The sequence below is a fragment of the Macaca mulatta genome, chromosome Y (genome assembly GCF_049350105.2).
Source record: "Macaca mulatta isolate MMU2019108-1 chromosome Y, T2T-MMU8v2.0, whole genome shotgun sequence".
Taxonomy (NCBI): Eukaryota; Metazoa; Chordata; class Mammalia; order Primates; family Cercopithecidae; genus Macaca; species Macaca mulatta.
This window is the reverse complement of record NC_133427.1, coordinates 2,238,641-2,255,345: the sequence shown is the minus strand read 5'-3', so window position 1 is coordinate 2,255,345 and position 16,705 is coordinate 2,238,641. Positions and strand designations below refer to the sequence as shown.

Genomic DNA, 16,705 nt, shown 5'->3' with positions numbered 1-16,705 from the left:
GTCAAGACTCTGTCAAGATGAGGAGGACGAGGAGGAGGAGGAGGAGGAGAGAAGAGGAGGGGAGGGGAAGGGAGGGGAGGGGAAGGAAAAGGAAGGGATAAGGAAGGGAAAAGGAAGGGACAGGACAGGAAAAGAAAAGAGAAAGGAAAAGAAAAGATTAGCCAGGTATGGTGAGGCATGCCTGTGGTCCCAGCTACTTTCCAGGCTGAGGTGGGAGGACTACTTGAACCTAGGAAGTTGAGGCTGCAGTGAGCTATGATTGTACCACTGTACTCCAGCCTGGGTGACAGAGCAAAATCTTTTCTCAAAAATATTTTTAAAAAAATTAAAACGCCTAACATGTCTATAAACCAGACTACCCAGGTAACCCTGGGCAAGAGTGACGTTTCCAAGCTTCCTGCAATGGAGTCAAAGCTGAGAACCTCGGGTCTAGATCAGCAAGAGCCACTGGAGGGTGGTCAAGCAGGTCTGTGTCTCAAACCGTCACTCAGAAATCAGGAATGCAGGAGGGATGGGCATCACAGTTACTGGTGTGTTTTTAGCCTGGACTCTGTAGGATTAAAATATGTCCACCAGCCTGGACAACAGAACGAAACTCTGTATCTACAAAAAAGATAAAAATTAATTGAGTGTGGTGGCACGTGCCTGTAGTCCCAACTACACAGAAGGCTAAGGTGGGCAAATCACCTGAGCCTGGGGGTTCGAGGCTGCAGTGAGCTGAGATCACACCACTTCAGCCTGGGCGACAGAGTGAGAGCCTGCCTCAAAAAAAAAAAAAAAAAAAAAAAGATTGCAGGCTGAGCATGGTGGCTCACACCTGTAACCCCAGCACTTTGGGAAGCTGAGGCAGGAGGTTTGCTTGAGCCCAGGAGTTCAAGACCAGCCTGGGCAACATAGTGAGACCCCGATTCTACAAAAAGATTTTTAAAATGAGCTGAGGGTGGCACATGCCTGTGGTCCAGCTCCTCGGAAGGCTGAGGTGAGAGATGCACCTGCACCCAGGAGGTCAAGGCTACAGTGAGCTACAATCGTGCCACTGCACTCCGGCCTGGGCAAGTCTAAAAAATAAAGAAAAGAAAAAAGATTGCAAGCCACTGCCCAGTGATATGTTTATGATATGATGAGTGTCTAGGGGCTTGTAGTTTAAGAGTAGAAACCGCTTCCCATAGGTGGCTATAGCTGTCCATCTTGTCTGTCTATTGGATGCTATGTTAGCACCAAAGGACCACAGCCTCTTGAGTAAAGATATCAACATAGAGGGCCTCTACCTTCAAGGCCACCTCGGCAGGGTCTCGAAAGTCAGGTGTTCATACCCATCTCCTGCTTGCCCAGATCCAAACCCTTCCCTGTCCTGCTATTCTATTAAGTGCCTAACACTTCTCTCTGAGTGTGTCCCTTCAATTGCTGAGACTATTTTGTGCTGAATTCATCGAAGACAGCCCTATGTGAATTCATATTTAGAACCCAACCCATTTCCCCCAGAAGAAGATAGGAAGACGCCGACTGGCAATATTTGGCTTCTGGCGGTAGTTATAACATCTGTATGCCTAATTGTAAGCCCATTGGCCCTAAAAGACAATGCAGTGTGTTTATTCTTGTCATCATTCCAGTCCATCGTGTTCCTGCAGAAACGAAAGCTCCTTCTGCTCAGCATCCCCTCGTGGATCAATGCTTGCCAGGGTGCATTGGGACAATAATTTTGCAGGGTCAGGCAAAGCAGAAACAAACAAGAGTCAGGCTATCCAGGCTCAGGTGCCTCTGATGAGTAATGCCTGCAGAACCCCTGGAATGTAACAGCTCTGGCCAGTCTGCTGCCTCCTCAAGAAGGGCTGTTAGTTCAACCAAATACATTATTGTCAGCTTTTAAAGAGCGCTCTTGGAGCAACGGCTTTGCTCCCCGAAAAGCTGCAGAAAATCAGAGTCTTTCGAGTGCTTCTCAAAAACAGGGGACCCACCCCAGCCCATGACACCACTCAGTTGAGAAATCAAAGCGAATTAAAGGGGTTTGCAATCGCTTTCAGACCCATCCAAATGCCGTCCACAATGACAAACATGTATTATATCTCAGCCCAGCCCAGTCCACCAGGGCAGAGGGAGCGGAACAAAAGCTTTGCCCATGTGGCTTCTTTAGCAAGGCTTTCCATGCACCCTGTGGGCGTTTTATCCTCTCCTCTGTTGAATTTTCTTCTCTGTCAGGCGGGTGGCTGCATGCTACTTTCACAGCCCACTTGAGAAACACTGGTTTGAATCTGACTCTGGGGGAGAAGAAAGGAACTTTCTGGTTTCCTGCTCAGGGGAAATTTTAATACTATGACTAGGAGACCGTACAAGGCGTGGTGGCAACCCTGAGTCATACTAAAACAAAGCTGAAAAACACACCCATGCACCATCTCCTCAAAACTCACCAAGGAACCAAGCCAAGAAAGAATACTGAACAGGAAATTCAAGAAGAGGAAGTCGTTCTGGTCTCTTAGAGATGTGAAAAGATACTATCAGTTGGACAAACGGGAGTAGAAATTTTGGTGAGCTACCATGTTTCAGACAAGAGACTGGGATAAATCAAAAAAGAACACACTCTGGCAGGCCGAGGTGGGTGGATCACCTGAGGTCAGGAGTTCGAGACCAGCCTGGCCAAGATGGTGAAACCCCGTCTCTACTAAAAATACAAAAATTAGCCAGGCATGGTGGTGGGCACCTGTAATCCCAGCTACTCAGGAGGCTGAGGCAGGAGAATTGCTCAAACCCAGGAGGCGAAGGTTGCAGTGAGCCAAGATCGCACCATTGCACTCCACCCTGGGGGACAAGAGCGAGACTTCATCTCAAAAAAAAAAAAAAAAAAAAAAAGAGTATCAGCAAATCCTCAAGCCCTGGACAGCCTGCAGCCTGAAGCTATACCAGCAATGATGAGACCACATTCACAAGCAATCCGAACCCCACCTCCCCAACTGGGAGGACAGAGGTGAACCACGGAAGACAGCGGAAAATCCTCATGGGCCTGGACTCGGAACCACAGGATTCGGAATGAACAAGCTTCACTAACCAGCCTTTCTCTGCTATTTAGTTGCTGCCCCTGAAGACTCAAAGTCTTTTGTCTTTCTCTGCCAGTTCTCTAAAAATGGACTGTTCTTTGTTGAGGATGCTAGAGCAGCTAGAATCCAAGCCACCTCCTTGAAAACTACCCATTTCTAGGTGTATCAATGAAAAATGCATGTTAATAAAGTTTGGTTTGTTCTTCCCGTCTTTGGTTACAGGAGTCCCTTCCAAGTAAGAACGCAGGACAGTTGATTTTTTAAATGATTTTTCAGGTGGCTCACGCCTGTAATCCCAGCACTTTGGGAGGCCAAGGTGGGCAGATCACTTGAGGCCAGGAGTTCGAGGCCAGCCTGGCCAACATGGTGAAACCCTGCCTCTACTAAAAGTACAAAAAATAGCCAGGTATGGTGACATGTGCCTGTACTCCCAGCTATTCAGGTGGTTGACACAGGAGAATTGCCTGAGCACGGGAGGCAGAGGCTGCAGTGAGCCGAGATCCTGCCATTGTACTCCAGCCTGGGTGACAGAGCAAGACTCTGTCTCCAAAAAAAAATATATATATTTTTTTCAGTCTGGGCAACATAGCAAGACCCTGTCTCTACAAAAAAATTTAAAAGTGGTCAGGCACAGTGGTATGTGCCTGCAGTCCCAGCTACTGCAGAGGCTGAGGTGGAAAGATTGCTTGAGCCCAGGAGGTAGAGGCTGCAGTGAGCCCTGATTGCACCCCCGCACTCCAGTCTGGACAACAGAATGAGACCCCACCTCAAAAAAATACTTTTCAGCCTGGTCAACATAGCAAAACCCCATCTCTACTAAATATACAAAAATTAGCCAGACATGGTGGCGCATACCTATAGTCCCAGCTAACTGGGAGGCTGAGACAGGAGAATCACTTGAACCTGAGATGGAGAGGTTGCCATGAGCTGAGATCGTGCCACTGTACTCCAGCCTGGGCAACAGAGGAAAATTCCATCTCAAAAAAAAAAAAAAAAAAAAAGACTTTTCCTCCTTCACACCCCTAAAGACACACGGGTCTTATTTCTTACTGTGTCTATAAATCACAAAGGACATGTAATTCTTTTCCCCTAAAGTAACAAGAGTAATTAGAAAATTTTCAGCAGGACTGAAAACCAGCACAAGGCCCATGTGGCTACTGAGACGTCTATCTCTCTGGGGGAAGATATCTAAGTCTGAAAACATTCCAGACAGACAGTATCCATGAAATCCCGCCATGATTCCTAAATGCTGAATTGGGAGAAGTGTTGTATGAGCTGCATTTTTTTCTCAATGACAGCATGTACCCACCACACAACCTTCCGGAAGAAAAGTGATTTCCAGACAAACAATCATTTACTTGAATATCTCCACAGTGTAAAGACATGTATTTGTATTTGAACAGTGTCTCATACACAGAAGAAAGGAGAAAGAGCTAAAGCAGGAAGTTTTCTTTGTTTTTTTTTTTCTTTAAGACTGAGTCTCTGTCACCGAGGCTGTAGTGCAGCGACAAGATTTCAGCTCACGTCATGGCAACCTCTGCTTCCTGGGCTGAAGTGATTTTCCTGCCTCAGCCTCCTGAGTAGCTGGGATTATAGGAGCTCACCACCACACCCAGGTAATTTTTGTATTTTTAATAGAGTCGGGGTTTTGCCATGTTGGTCAGGCTGGTCTCGAACTCTTAGCTTCATGTGATCCACAGGCCTTGGCCTCCTACAGTGCTGGGATTACAGGCCTGAATCACCATGCCCGGCCTTTAGTAGGGAGTTAAATGCAAAGCAATCAACTTTTATCAGAGCCAAACATGCTGGTGGAAAATCAAGGCAAACTCGCGGGATGATAAAACCCACTTCCTCTGCCCAGAAACATTCTCCTAATAACTTCCACACACACCCACACGGGCAGGAGACAAGAGCTCTGGAGAGTAAAAAAACGAAGCCCACGCTTGCTCCACTGGGGTGAAGGAATCCTGAAGAGGCCTGGTATTGTTCAAGAGATGGCAGTTCCGTGGGTGTTTGGAGTTTTTCAAACTGCACAGGCCGCTGTGCCTTTGCCCGGGGGTGGAAATCAGCCTTTGCTGGAGAGCACGGATGCATTGGATGTGAGCTGCTCTACTGTCTGGGACGGGGCAGCCCTGAATCAGCGCATCCATACAACTCCCAAGCCCTCCTCAAGGTTTTCCACCTTCAACACTTTTGGCATTTGGGACTAGATGAATTATTTGTGCTGGGGGCCGTTCTGGCCCTTGAAAGATTCTGAGCAGCTTCCCTAAGCTGCCCCACCCATTGCAGGATGGTAGGAGGTCCCACCCCAGGGTGGCAACCAAAAATGTCTGCAACCATCACAAAGTGTCTCCTCCGGGCCAGCGTCGCCCTGTGGGGACGTCCTGCTCTCTACAAAGCTGAAGCCTCCTCTTTTCCTCTATACACTTCCCACTGTCCATCCACCCCTCGCCACATCCCACCTGTACCCCTGAGAATTTATGAAGACACCAAGGAACACAGCGTCCCCAACCCTCTGAGATCAGGCCAGGGCTATCAGCACCAGTGTGAGAACCTACTCCAGGCTCAACGGGGTTGTGCACCTGATGCATATCGCTCGATAGGAAAGTGTGTTCTGAGCATCATCAACTCAAAAGTCAACTTTCCTAATGAAACAACATGTGTACTAATATTACTGGGACAGGCTGTTTCTGTCTCCATCTCTAGCAGGGTCAGACTGGAAAGACGAGGTGAGAAGGGTCCCTCAGGGAGATCCATCAGTGCCGACGGCCAGGCCTTCCTCTGCAATTGAAGGACAGATTGGCCCCTGTTATCCCCCTGTCCCACTGCCCTTCCCTACCCACCCACCCCATAGACAGCTACGCTTCCCTTTACTCAAACATCAGCAGCTTGGAGTTCCTAAGCCCAGTATGCCTCCAAAATCAGGAGTTCCAGATGAACACTGCCATGGGTTTAAAAACTGTGCAACGCAGTGAGCCGACATCGCGCCACTGCACTCCAGCCTGGCGACAGAGACTCCGTCTCAAAAAACAAAACAAAACAAAAACAAACAAAAAAACTGTGCAACGACTTGTTTGGGGCTCAGAGAATATAAGGCTTTCCACCCACTCTCCTCCAATGACCTGGAATGCCAGACCAGCCGGCAAAACTGTCCCCAGGGCTTCAAAACGTAGCCCAGCCCCTCACCAAGACTGACCACTGGGAACCCCGGAGTTATTTTGTGATGGAACTATAATGGTGCCTGTCGCCCTGTCTCCCATCTGCCTGTTCAGATGCCTCTGTTCTCCAGGAAACTGAATTCTTAGGCCACCAGAACTCCCTTGGATATATTTTTCCCTGACCCCAAGCACACAGTAGATGCAAAGAAAGGAAGGAACACATGAAGGATGAAGAAATGCATTCGCAGAGAGACAAGAAAAAACCCTTTCATCTAAAGGGTGCCTTGGGAATAAATGCAGCTGATAAAACCCTACAGAGCCATCCCGTTCGTGGTGGCAGCTTGCCGGCAAGAAGGAAGGCCATTTAGGAAGAAAAGGGAGAAACAGGAAGCTCTGCTTGGAACCTCCCCTGCAGGCTGGAAAATCCTCCCAGTTTTCCTCTACAGAGCAGGCTTCATTATCTCTAACCTCTACCGAGTGAAACCACAATTTCTAGGATACCCGGGACCCCTTTAAACAGGGTGTAAACCCATTAGCAACTCCTCCCTAAAAATACAGACCCGGTCTAGTCACCACAGCTCCAGGCTGAGCTAGATCCCCTCAACACAAACCGGGCCGCCTCTGTCCTCCCCAGAGCTGGGCGTTCCCGCCTCTCCTTCCTAAATATGTCCAACCCTGATAAGGCCGGTCCTGAAGTCTACACCACCTGCAAGCCGGTCTACTTAAAAGCCTGCCTACTTAAAAGCAAAAATGCACTGGCCACTGGAAAAAAGAATTGATAACACACCACATCCAGCAGGGTCCCGTTTCCCTTTCAAAGGGAGGGAAACAGAAAAACATGATTAGAGTAACAATTAGAAATAGGCCCGGTTTAGGCCGTGCGTGGGAGGGTGACCGTGGCTCGCTCTTCCCTGGATACTTTTTGTTTCCCGAATTCTCCACCGCCACAGATGGACAATTTGGTAAGCACACGTTTCTTTCGGCGCCCCGTGTTGCCTGGCGCACACGCGCTGAAATGCCCAGAGCCTGCATCCACAGTATTTTGGAACATATTCAGGGCTCAAAGTGTTTTTCTAACTTTTCCTTCCCTTCCCCCCACCACCCGGGTCTCCGGCTCCCAGCGATTCCAAATTTAGGCCCGGGACGCAGGGCGTGGCTCTGACAGGCAACTCCAGGGCGGCTTCCGCGCGCGGCCTAAAGACGCAGGTCCCCAAACCCTGCGGGGAGATAACGGGGTGGGGTGAGGGGCTTATCCAAAGGGGCAGAGATCCGTAAGAAAGTCCCCTAGATTGGGAAGAATCGTATGCCACCTCTCCCAAGGCCCCCCCAAATTTAAGAGTTTACAACTCCGACAACAAACGCTGACTTTTCTCTGTGAAATGGCTCCAGGAAAAGCGTTAGGGAGAAAGTGGGGGCCTCCTCCGGGCCTGGGCCCCCGCGGGCACAGCACGTCCCGCTAGGCAGGGAGGAGGGTGCGGGTGTCCCAGCAACCCCGCATCCCAAGCGGATCCCCAGGCCCGGTCCGCGCCCTCTGCGTCCCGCCACCCGGATCCCTCCGCTCGCTCACCCGGGGCGGCGACCAGAGCACCCAGCAGGCCGAAGAGCAGCAGCGCCAGCGCAGCCCCGCGGGCCATGGTGCGCCCAGAGCGCGCAGGGACTGTCCCCGAATGCAGCGCGTGGGCGAAGGCGGCGGGACGGATACTCCCCCACGGGCCGGGTGGTGCGAAGCCCGAGGAGTACTCGAAGGGGGCGGGTGAGGGGAGCGGCCCTGCAAGCTCAGCCCCGGCTGCGCCCGCCCCGCCCCGCCCCGCCCCGCCCCGGCCTCCACGCGCGCACAGAAGGGGCGGGAACGCCGGGCCTGGGGAGGGGACAGAACGGGGAGGCGGGAGGGGATGGCCCCAGGCAGCACCGAGGGGAGCACGGGACACCCCCCTCCCTTTTCGAGAAGCTGCCCACGCCCCCTCCCCCACCCACAAGGCCGTAGCCAGGGCGGCGCCGACCCGGAGCAAAGTGGACTACAACATTCTCGGGAAAGTGCGGGTCCCTCCCAGATTACAGCCCCCTGAATGCACGCCCCAGGGCAGCTCTTAACTGTAGTGGCATAAAACTGCCGCCCTTCTTGGAAACACAGAGCTCCCCCTTCCCCGCTCGCCCGTGCAGCCACTTCCCCTTCCCTTTAACAAGGACCCCCTCACCCCCTGGTCTCCAGTGGGAGCAAAATAAACTTTCCCAGCAGCTCCCCTGCTCGGGAAAGTGCGGGTCGCTCCCTGTCTACAGCCTCCTAAATGCACGCCTCTAACTGTAGCGACACGAAACTGCCGCCCTTAGTGGAAATGTGTGGCCCCACTCTCCCTACTCGCCCCTGCGCCCCTTCTCTGACCCTAACAGGGACCCTCCCCTGCTCTGCAATGGGAGCAAAGGAAACTCTCCCGGCTCCCCTGCTGGGAAAATTATGGGGGCCCCTCCCAGATGCTCACCTCAGGGAGTTCCCCAAGGGGAGCAAAGGGCAATCCCCTTCCTGCTCAGGAAGCGTGGCCCCCGCTCCACGGGCAACCCCCGCCTCATGTCCTTTCTAAAGCGTCCGAGCTGGGGAGCTGGGGGTGCGCAGCCGGGAGGGTGGCGGACGCCCCCTTTGCGCGGGACCAAGGACGACCCTTGGAGGAGCCTCTGCGCTGGGGCAGTTTCTCCCCAGAATCCCCAGGACGAGGCTGGGAGTGGGGACTCCTGGTCATGGGGGTTAGTGGGGAACAATAGGGAACGAGGTCCCTTCTCCTATCTGGGGTGCCTAGGCCCTAGTCCTGGTCACGGGCGACTCGCCTTCCGAAGTGGGCTTCGAGGTTAGAGACCCTCCCGCACCACCGGCCACAGCTGCAGTGCAGTTGTCGCCCTTCCCACACTAACTATATGTTTTTTGTTAACACCCAAGCCTAAAATTGTATCCATTTTCCTGTAGGGTGGTGGAACAACTTTGCAGCCTGACAAATAACCCTGAATATTCTTGCATTCCACGTTTCCAACTGTTCACGAAAAGAGTCAAACTAGGCCCGGCGTAGTGGCTCACGCCTGTAATCCCAGCACTTTGGTAGACCGAGGCAGGCAGATCACCTGAGGTCGAGTTGGAGACCAGCCTGACCAACAAGGTGAAACCCTGTCTTCTACAATACAAAATTAGACGCATGTGGTGGCGGGCACCTGTAGTCCCAGCTACTCAGGAGGCTGAGGCAGGAGAATCGCTTGAACCCGGGAGGTGGAGGTTGTAGTGAGCCAAGATCAGGCCACTGCACTCTGTCACTCCTGCCTGGGTGACAGAGCGAGACTCCGTCTCAAAAAAAAAAAAAAAAAGAAAGAAAAGAAAAAGAAAAAAAAAGAAAAGAAAAAGGAGTCCAACTCTAAAATACTTGAAGAGATTTAATCTGAGCCAAATATGAGTGACCATGGCCTGTGACACAGCCCTCAGGAGGTCCTGAGAACGTGTGCCCAACGTGGTCGGGGTGTAGCTTGGTTTTATACGTTTTAGGGAGGCGTGAGGCATCAATGAAATGTAAGACACATTGGTTTTGTCCAGAAAGGCGGGACAACTTAAAGCAGGAGGCTTCCAGCTTACAGGTAGATTTTAGAATTTTCTGATTGGCAATTGCTTGAGTTTCTTTAAAGTCCTGGGATCAATAGAAAAGAATGTCTGGGTTAAGATAAAGAATTGTGAAGAATCAAGTTCTTATTTGAACAGGAGCCTTTGGGTGCTAGGGTCAGAGAGAAGAGGTTGTAAAATGTTTCTTCTCAGACTTAAAGCCTGTGTGGATGTTAACCCCGGAGAGGCATCATGAGGCATGTTCGACCCCTGCTTCGCATCACGGCCTGAAACAGTCTCTGAGGTTAAATTTTTAAAAAGCTCTGGCCGAGGAGGAAGTCCATTCAGATGTTTTGAAGGTGGGGAGGTGGGGGGCTTAGGATTTTATTTTATTGTATTAATTTATTGAGTTTTTGAGACGGAGTCTAACTCTGTCGGCCAGGCTAGAGTGCTGTGGCGCCATCTCAACTCACTGCAACCTCCACCTCCCAGGTTCAAGCGATTCTCCTGCCTCAGCCTCCTGAGTAGCTGGGACTACAGGCACCTGCTACCACACCTGGTTAATTTTTGTATTTTTAGTAGAGACGGGGTTTCACCATGTTGGCTAGGCTAGTCTGGAACTCCTGACCTCAAGTGATCCGCCCACCTCAGCCTCCCAAAGAATTTTATTTTTGGTTTACAAAACCCTGCCTCATCTATTGGCCCATTCCTGGGCTGGCAGACTTGCTGCCTGGCCAGCTGAGTCAGGGGCTCTGAGATAACAACTGTCTTTTTATTATTATTATTATTATTATTATTATTATTATTGTTATACTTTAAGTTCTGGGGCAGGCACATGTGCAGAACGTGCAGGTTTGTTCCATAGGTATACACGTGCCATGGTGGTTTGCTGAACCCATCAACCATCATCTACATTAGGTATTTCTCCTAATGCTGTCCCTCCCCTAGCCCCCCCCCCCCCCCACCAATAGGCACCGGTGTGTGATGCTCCCCTCCCTGTGTCCATGTGCTTTCCCACTTCTGAGTGAGAACATGTGGTGTTTGGTTTTCTGTTCTTGTGATAGTTTGCTGAGAAGGATGGTTTCCAGCTTCATCCATGTCCCTGCAAAGGACATTAACTGATCCTTTTTTATGGCTGCATAGTATTCCATGGTGTCTATGTGCCACATTTTCTTTATCCAGTCTATTATTGATGGACACTTGGGTTGGTTCGAAGTCTTTGCTGCTGTGACTAGTGCTGCAATAAACGTACGTGTGCATGTGTCTTTATAGTAGAATGATTTATAATCCTTTGGGTATATACCCAGTAATGGGCTTGCTGGGTCAAATGGTCTTGAGCTGTCCCCTGCCTGTGGCCATACCCACCCCTCCCTAGGTCATCTGCACCCCTAGGTCAGAAACCTGCAAGGCTAGAGGGGCTGGGCCTGTGCCCCAGGTGGTGTGAGTGATGCATATCTTCAGAAGTAACAGGGTGAGCTTGCACACCGGAAGGTTTTTTCTTTTCTTTTTTGTTTTCTTTTCAGCCAGCAAAACCCCAGCAACATAATTGCACTTTAGAGGCATGAGGAAAATGTAATCATTCTTCATGGGAACACCATCTTTAAAGTGTTACCTCTTGGAGTGAATCCGGATGAATTACCCAACCAGAGCTCCTTCCGTGGTATTTTCTCCTGCACCTCTCCCCCGACCTCCCCATGTGGCATTGACTCTACCAATTAGCACTTTCTTTTTCCCTGGCCACAGTCCTGGGCTGGGATCGAGGGAGGGTGTGGACCCTAGGTCAGGGTAAGCAGGAGGACCCTGGGGGCTCCTTTTGAGGAGAAAGGGGATGCTGGAGCTGCCTGGGCATTTTGGCACCCTGAGGCAAGTCCGACTTGGGATGAAGCAGAGATGCAAAGAAAGCAGGGTCTTTCTGCCGTCTCATACTCCAGAGACCCCTCTCCCTGTGAACTTCCTGCTTCCCCCCCATTACCTCCAAAAGAAAGGCCCTACCCTGGACAATCTCCAGCCTCTGACATTTGGACGGCACTGCAGTGCAGGTGAAGCTTCCCTCCTCTGACCGTCCATTATGTTCCAGTAGAGTCTAGACTCTGGCTGCCTTTCAGGGAGGGCGCAGGTCACTCTTGCCAGCCATAATAAAGACGCAACATCAGCTTCTGAAGGCCAGGCTTTGAGGCTTTTTCTTTGCGTTCACACAGATAAGCATTTGGAAGACTTCTGTTTCTAATTCATTTAGTTAGATGCCTTTTGCCTTTTTTCTTTCTTTTTTTTTTTTTAACGCTACCATTCTTTGGCTCCAAATACGAATTTCCATAATATTCTGCAGACACTCTGGAACTGGCACCAAGAGGCTGTAACCTCCAGAACGAAAATTAAATTAATTGAAAAAGTCTTCTGAATTGTGTCCAGGTGCCATGGGAAGCATCTTTTGAAGGCCACAAGCTAGGCTGAGGAAGGGATGGGGAACTCACCGCTGGGGCAGTCTCCATGTTTCCCATTTATTTCACCAGTGGAACCCCAAGAAATAACGACGTTCTGACCATTTCCAAGGGACCCAAGTGGCCACGCTGCACCTTTCAACCTAACCCTTGGTAGCTCCCGGCCTCCTGCGGAAACCTTCCATGTGTCTTTAATTTTTAAGAATTAGTTCTTCTTCTGTTTATTTATTTATTGAGACCAAGTGTCACTCTGTCGTCCAGGCTGGAGTGCAGTGGTGCGATCTCAGCTCACTGCAACCTCCACCTCCCAGGTTCAAGCACTCCTTGTGCCTCAGTCTCCTGAGTAGCTGTGGCTACAGGTGCTCATCACCATGCCTGGCTAATTTTTGTATTTTTAGTAGAGATGGGATTTCACCATGTTGGCCAGGCTGGTTTCGAACTCCTGACCTCAAGTGATCCACCAGCCTCGGCCTCCCAAAGTGCTGGTATTACAGGTGTGAGCCACCACCCCCGGCCAAAGATTAGTTCTTCTGACTTTGGACTTTTCATACCCTGCTCTCCAAACCAGTTTTATATGTTTTATACTGCACACACACGTGGGTTATAATTATATTCCATCCTCATGCACACACATGCACGTGCATGCACACACACATGCATGCACGCACACACATACATGCACACACTATTGCAGACTGGCTTTTTCTCCCACTTTCTAGGGGGGATCTGTGGTTTCTTGCCCACGGGGCTTTGTTTACTGGTCTGGGAAATGGGTCTAAATACACAGCTGCAGAATTCAAAGGAGGACTGAGAATCAAACTACGCTGCACAGAACACGGAACTCCATGGAACAGAAAAGAAAGCATCGGGGCAGGGGGTTGTCAGAAGGAACCATTTCCAATGATAAGTGCATCCTTGAAGAAAATATGTCTAGACTGGGCACGGTGGCTCACACCTGTAATCCCAGCACTTCGGGAGGCTGAGGCGGGCGGATCACCTGAGGTCAGAAGTTTGAGACCAGCCTGACCAACATGGAGAAACCCCGTCCCTATTAAAAATACAAAATTAGCCTGGTGTGGTGGTGCACACCTGTAATCTCAGCTACTTGGGAGGTTGAGGCAGGAGAGTCACTTGAACCCAGGAGGTGGAGGTTGCAGTGAGCCAAGATCACGCCACTACATTCCAGCCTGGGTGACAGAAAAAGACTCTGTCTCAAAAAAAAAAGAAAGAAAGAGAACAAGGAAATATGTCAATATGTCTAGACTGGGCACGGTGGTTCACACCTGTAATCACAGCACTTTGGGAAGCTGAGGTGGGTGGATCACCTGAGGTCAGAAGTTCAAGACCAGCCTGGCCAACATGGTGAAACACCATCTCTACTAAAATTACAGAAAAAATTTACAGGGCGTGGTGGTGAGTGCCTGTAATCTCAGCTACTCTGGAGGCTGAGGCACGAGAATCACTTGAACTTGGGAGGCAGAGGTTGCAGTGAGCCGAGATCGTGCCTCTTCACTCCGACCTGGGTAACAGAGAGAGACTCTGTCTCAAAAGATAAATAAATAAAAGAAAAAGAAAATATGTCTAGAGAGAAATGTTGGCATTCTTTCTGAGTGGCAAGATGCTAGGTGCTGTGCTGGTGGTGATACAGTTTGCCTCTGTGTCCCTGCCCAACTCGTCAAACTGAAATCCCCAGTGTTGGAGGTGGGGGCCTGGTGGGAGGTGACTGGATCATGGGGTCAGATCCTTCATGAATGGTTTTGCACCGCCCCCCTCAATTAAACCTCTTTCCTTCATAAATTACCTAGTCTTAGGTAGCTCTTCATAGCGGTGCGAGAATGGGCTCATATAAGCTCCCATTGTTTCTACATTATGGTGAGTTGTAGAATTATTTCATTACACATTACAATATAATAATAATAATGGAAATAAAGTGCACAATCAATGTCATGTGCTTGAATCATCCTGAAACCATCCCTCCCACCCTTGGTCCCATGGAAAAATTGTCTTGCATGAAACTGGTCCCTGGTACCAAAAAGGTTGGGGACTGCTGCTCTAACCATCAAGGAGGTGGACACAAATCCCCACTTCTTCCAAAGTGTATGACATTAAAAAATTAGGAAAAGAATAATTTCACTATGGAGGAACCTCACAGACATAATTCAGATAGGATGCGTGGGCTAATTGATGGGTGAGTGGATGGATGGATGGATGGATAGGTGGATGGATGGATGGGTAGATGTGTGCATGGATGTGTGGGTGGATGAATTGAGGGTGGGTGGGTGGATGGAGTGGATTGTGGGTGGACGAATGGATGGATGAATGAGTGGATAGATGAAGGGTTGGATGAATGGGGCGGTGGATGTATGTATGTATGGGTGGGTGGGTGGGTGGATGGATGGATGGATGGATGGATGGATAAATACATGGGTGGGTGGGTGCATGGATGGACAGACGGATGAATAGATGGATAGGTGGCTGGATATTCTTATCTCCCTGTTCTCTCAAATTGTGACCAACAGATGTTCTCCTGATGTCTAGATTATCTTTTTTTTTTTTTTTTTTTTTTTTGAGACAGAGTCTCACTCTGTCACCCAGGCTGGAAAGAAGTGGCGCGATCTCGGTTCACTGCAAGCTCTGTCTCCTGGGTTCACACCATTCTCCTGCCTCAGCCTCCCGAGTAGCTGGGACTACAGGTGCCTGCCACCACGGCCGGCTAATTTTTTGTATTTTTAGTAGAGACGGGTTTTCACCCTGTGTTAGCCAAGGTGGTCTCGATCTCATGACCTCGTGATCTGCTCACCTCGGCCTCCCAAAGTGCTGGGATTACAAGTGTGAGCCACCATGCCCGGCTTTTTTTTTTTTTTTTTTTTTTTTTTTTTTAGACAGAGTTTTGCTCTTGTTGCCCAGGCTGGAGTGCAATGGCGTGATCTCAGCTCACCGCAACCTCCACTTCCCGGGTTCAAGTGATTGCCCTGCCTCAGCCTCCCGAGTAGCTGGGATTACAGGCATGCACCACCATGCCCAGCTAATTTTGTATTTTTAGTAGAGACAGGGTTTCTCCATGTTGGTCAGGCTGGTCTTGAACTCCCGACCTCAGGTGATCCACCCTCCTCGGCTTCCCAAAGTGCTGGGATTACAGGCGGGAGCCACCGTATCCGGCCTCTAGATTATTCTTAGAGAGTCAGATTCAAAACCGATACATTTGCAGTATGAAATATATGCACATGTATATTCCTGTACCATTACCCTGAGTCAGGTCAACTCTGCCACCCATTCGAGCTTAAGAATGTGATCTTGGGGAACGAGTAGCATCAGATCTTTTGTCTAGCTGCATTTGCCAGGGTATAGCCCACTCGCAATTTTCTTCCATGTACCCCTAACTGCTTGGCTCCTGCACCACCAACTCAGTTTTTTTCTCCTCAGGTTCCTACAGTGCTCTATTCTTGGTGATTTCTCAACATGCCCAGTTATTCAACAAAGCTTTTTCACGTTTTAAAAAATATTTTATTTATTTTTGCTTATTTTTATTTTTTGTAGAGACAAGGTCTCTCTCTGTTGCCCAGGCTGGTCTCAAACTCCTGGACTCAAGAGATCCTACCATCTCAGCCTCCCGAGTATCTGGGACCACAGGAATGTGCCACCATGTCCGGCTCATTTTATAATTTTAGAGATGGGGTCTCTCTGTGTTACCCAGGCTGGTCTCAAACTCCTGGGCCCAAGTGATCCTCTGACCTCAGCCTCTTGAGTAGCTGGGACCACAGGACTGCACCACCATGCCCAGGTTATTTTATTTTAGAGATGGGCTCTCACTATATTGCCCAGGCTGGTCTCAAACTCCTGGCCTCAAGCAATCCCCCAGTCTCAGCCCTCCCCAAGTCCTAGGATTACAGGGAGGAGCCACCATGCCCGGCCTCCACAAAGCTTTTTGAGTATCTGCTCTGTGGGATACAGCAGTAGAATCAAACAGCTGTGGCTCTGCTTCTGGGAGCAGCAAGTGTTTATTTTAATAGCCCTTAATTTATGTGTGTTCATTTAGATTTATTCGTGTTTATCTGAGCCTCCCAATAAGCTGTGGAGCAGTCACATCTTTGTTTGTACCTCAGCACCTGGCAGAGAGCCCAACAAAGAGAGGCAGCCTTTGAGAAGCTAAATTACTCAATTGAATGCATACACAACAAAACGTAGCTCCCCCAAAAGGCTAGGCATTTAGATAATGAGGTTTCCTATCTTTCCATACAGACACACATGCACACACACGGTATACATGCATATATGTGCTATGAATGAGGTTTCCAATCGTTCCATTCACACACATGCACACACACATTCAGTATGCATGCTTACACGTGCCATGAGCAGGGTGCTGTCTGCTCTCCAAATTCCTGTGTTGACGTTCTGTTCCCCATGTGTCTGTACTTGCAGCAAGGAAATAATTAAGGTGAAATGAAATCGTAAAGTTAGGACCCTAGGCAGTAAAGTTAGCGCCTTTATGAGAAGAGATACCAGAGGACT

General features: G+C 49.7%; 1 protein-coding gene across 1 annotated transcript in view; it reads right to left on the bottom strand.

Moving 5' to 3' along the window:
- The window catches only part of LOC106995376 (CD99 antigen), a 62,041-nt gene extending 50,219 nt beyond the window's left edge, over nucleotides 1-11,822 (bottom strand). Inside the window, exons 1-2 of the mRNA XM_077989813.1 lie at nucleotides 11,816-11,822; nucleotides 7,755-8,045 (exon numbers count right to left, since the gene is read on the bottom strand). Coding sequence (XP_077845939.1) covers nucleotides 7,755-8,045; nucleotides 11,816-11,822 — 298 coding nt within the window. The remainder of the gene's footprint in view (nucleotides 1-7,754; nucleotides 8,046-11,815) is intronic.
- Nucleotides 11,823-16,705: the final 4,883 nt, after the last annotated feature.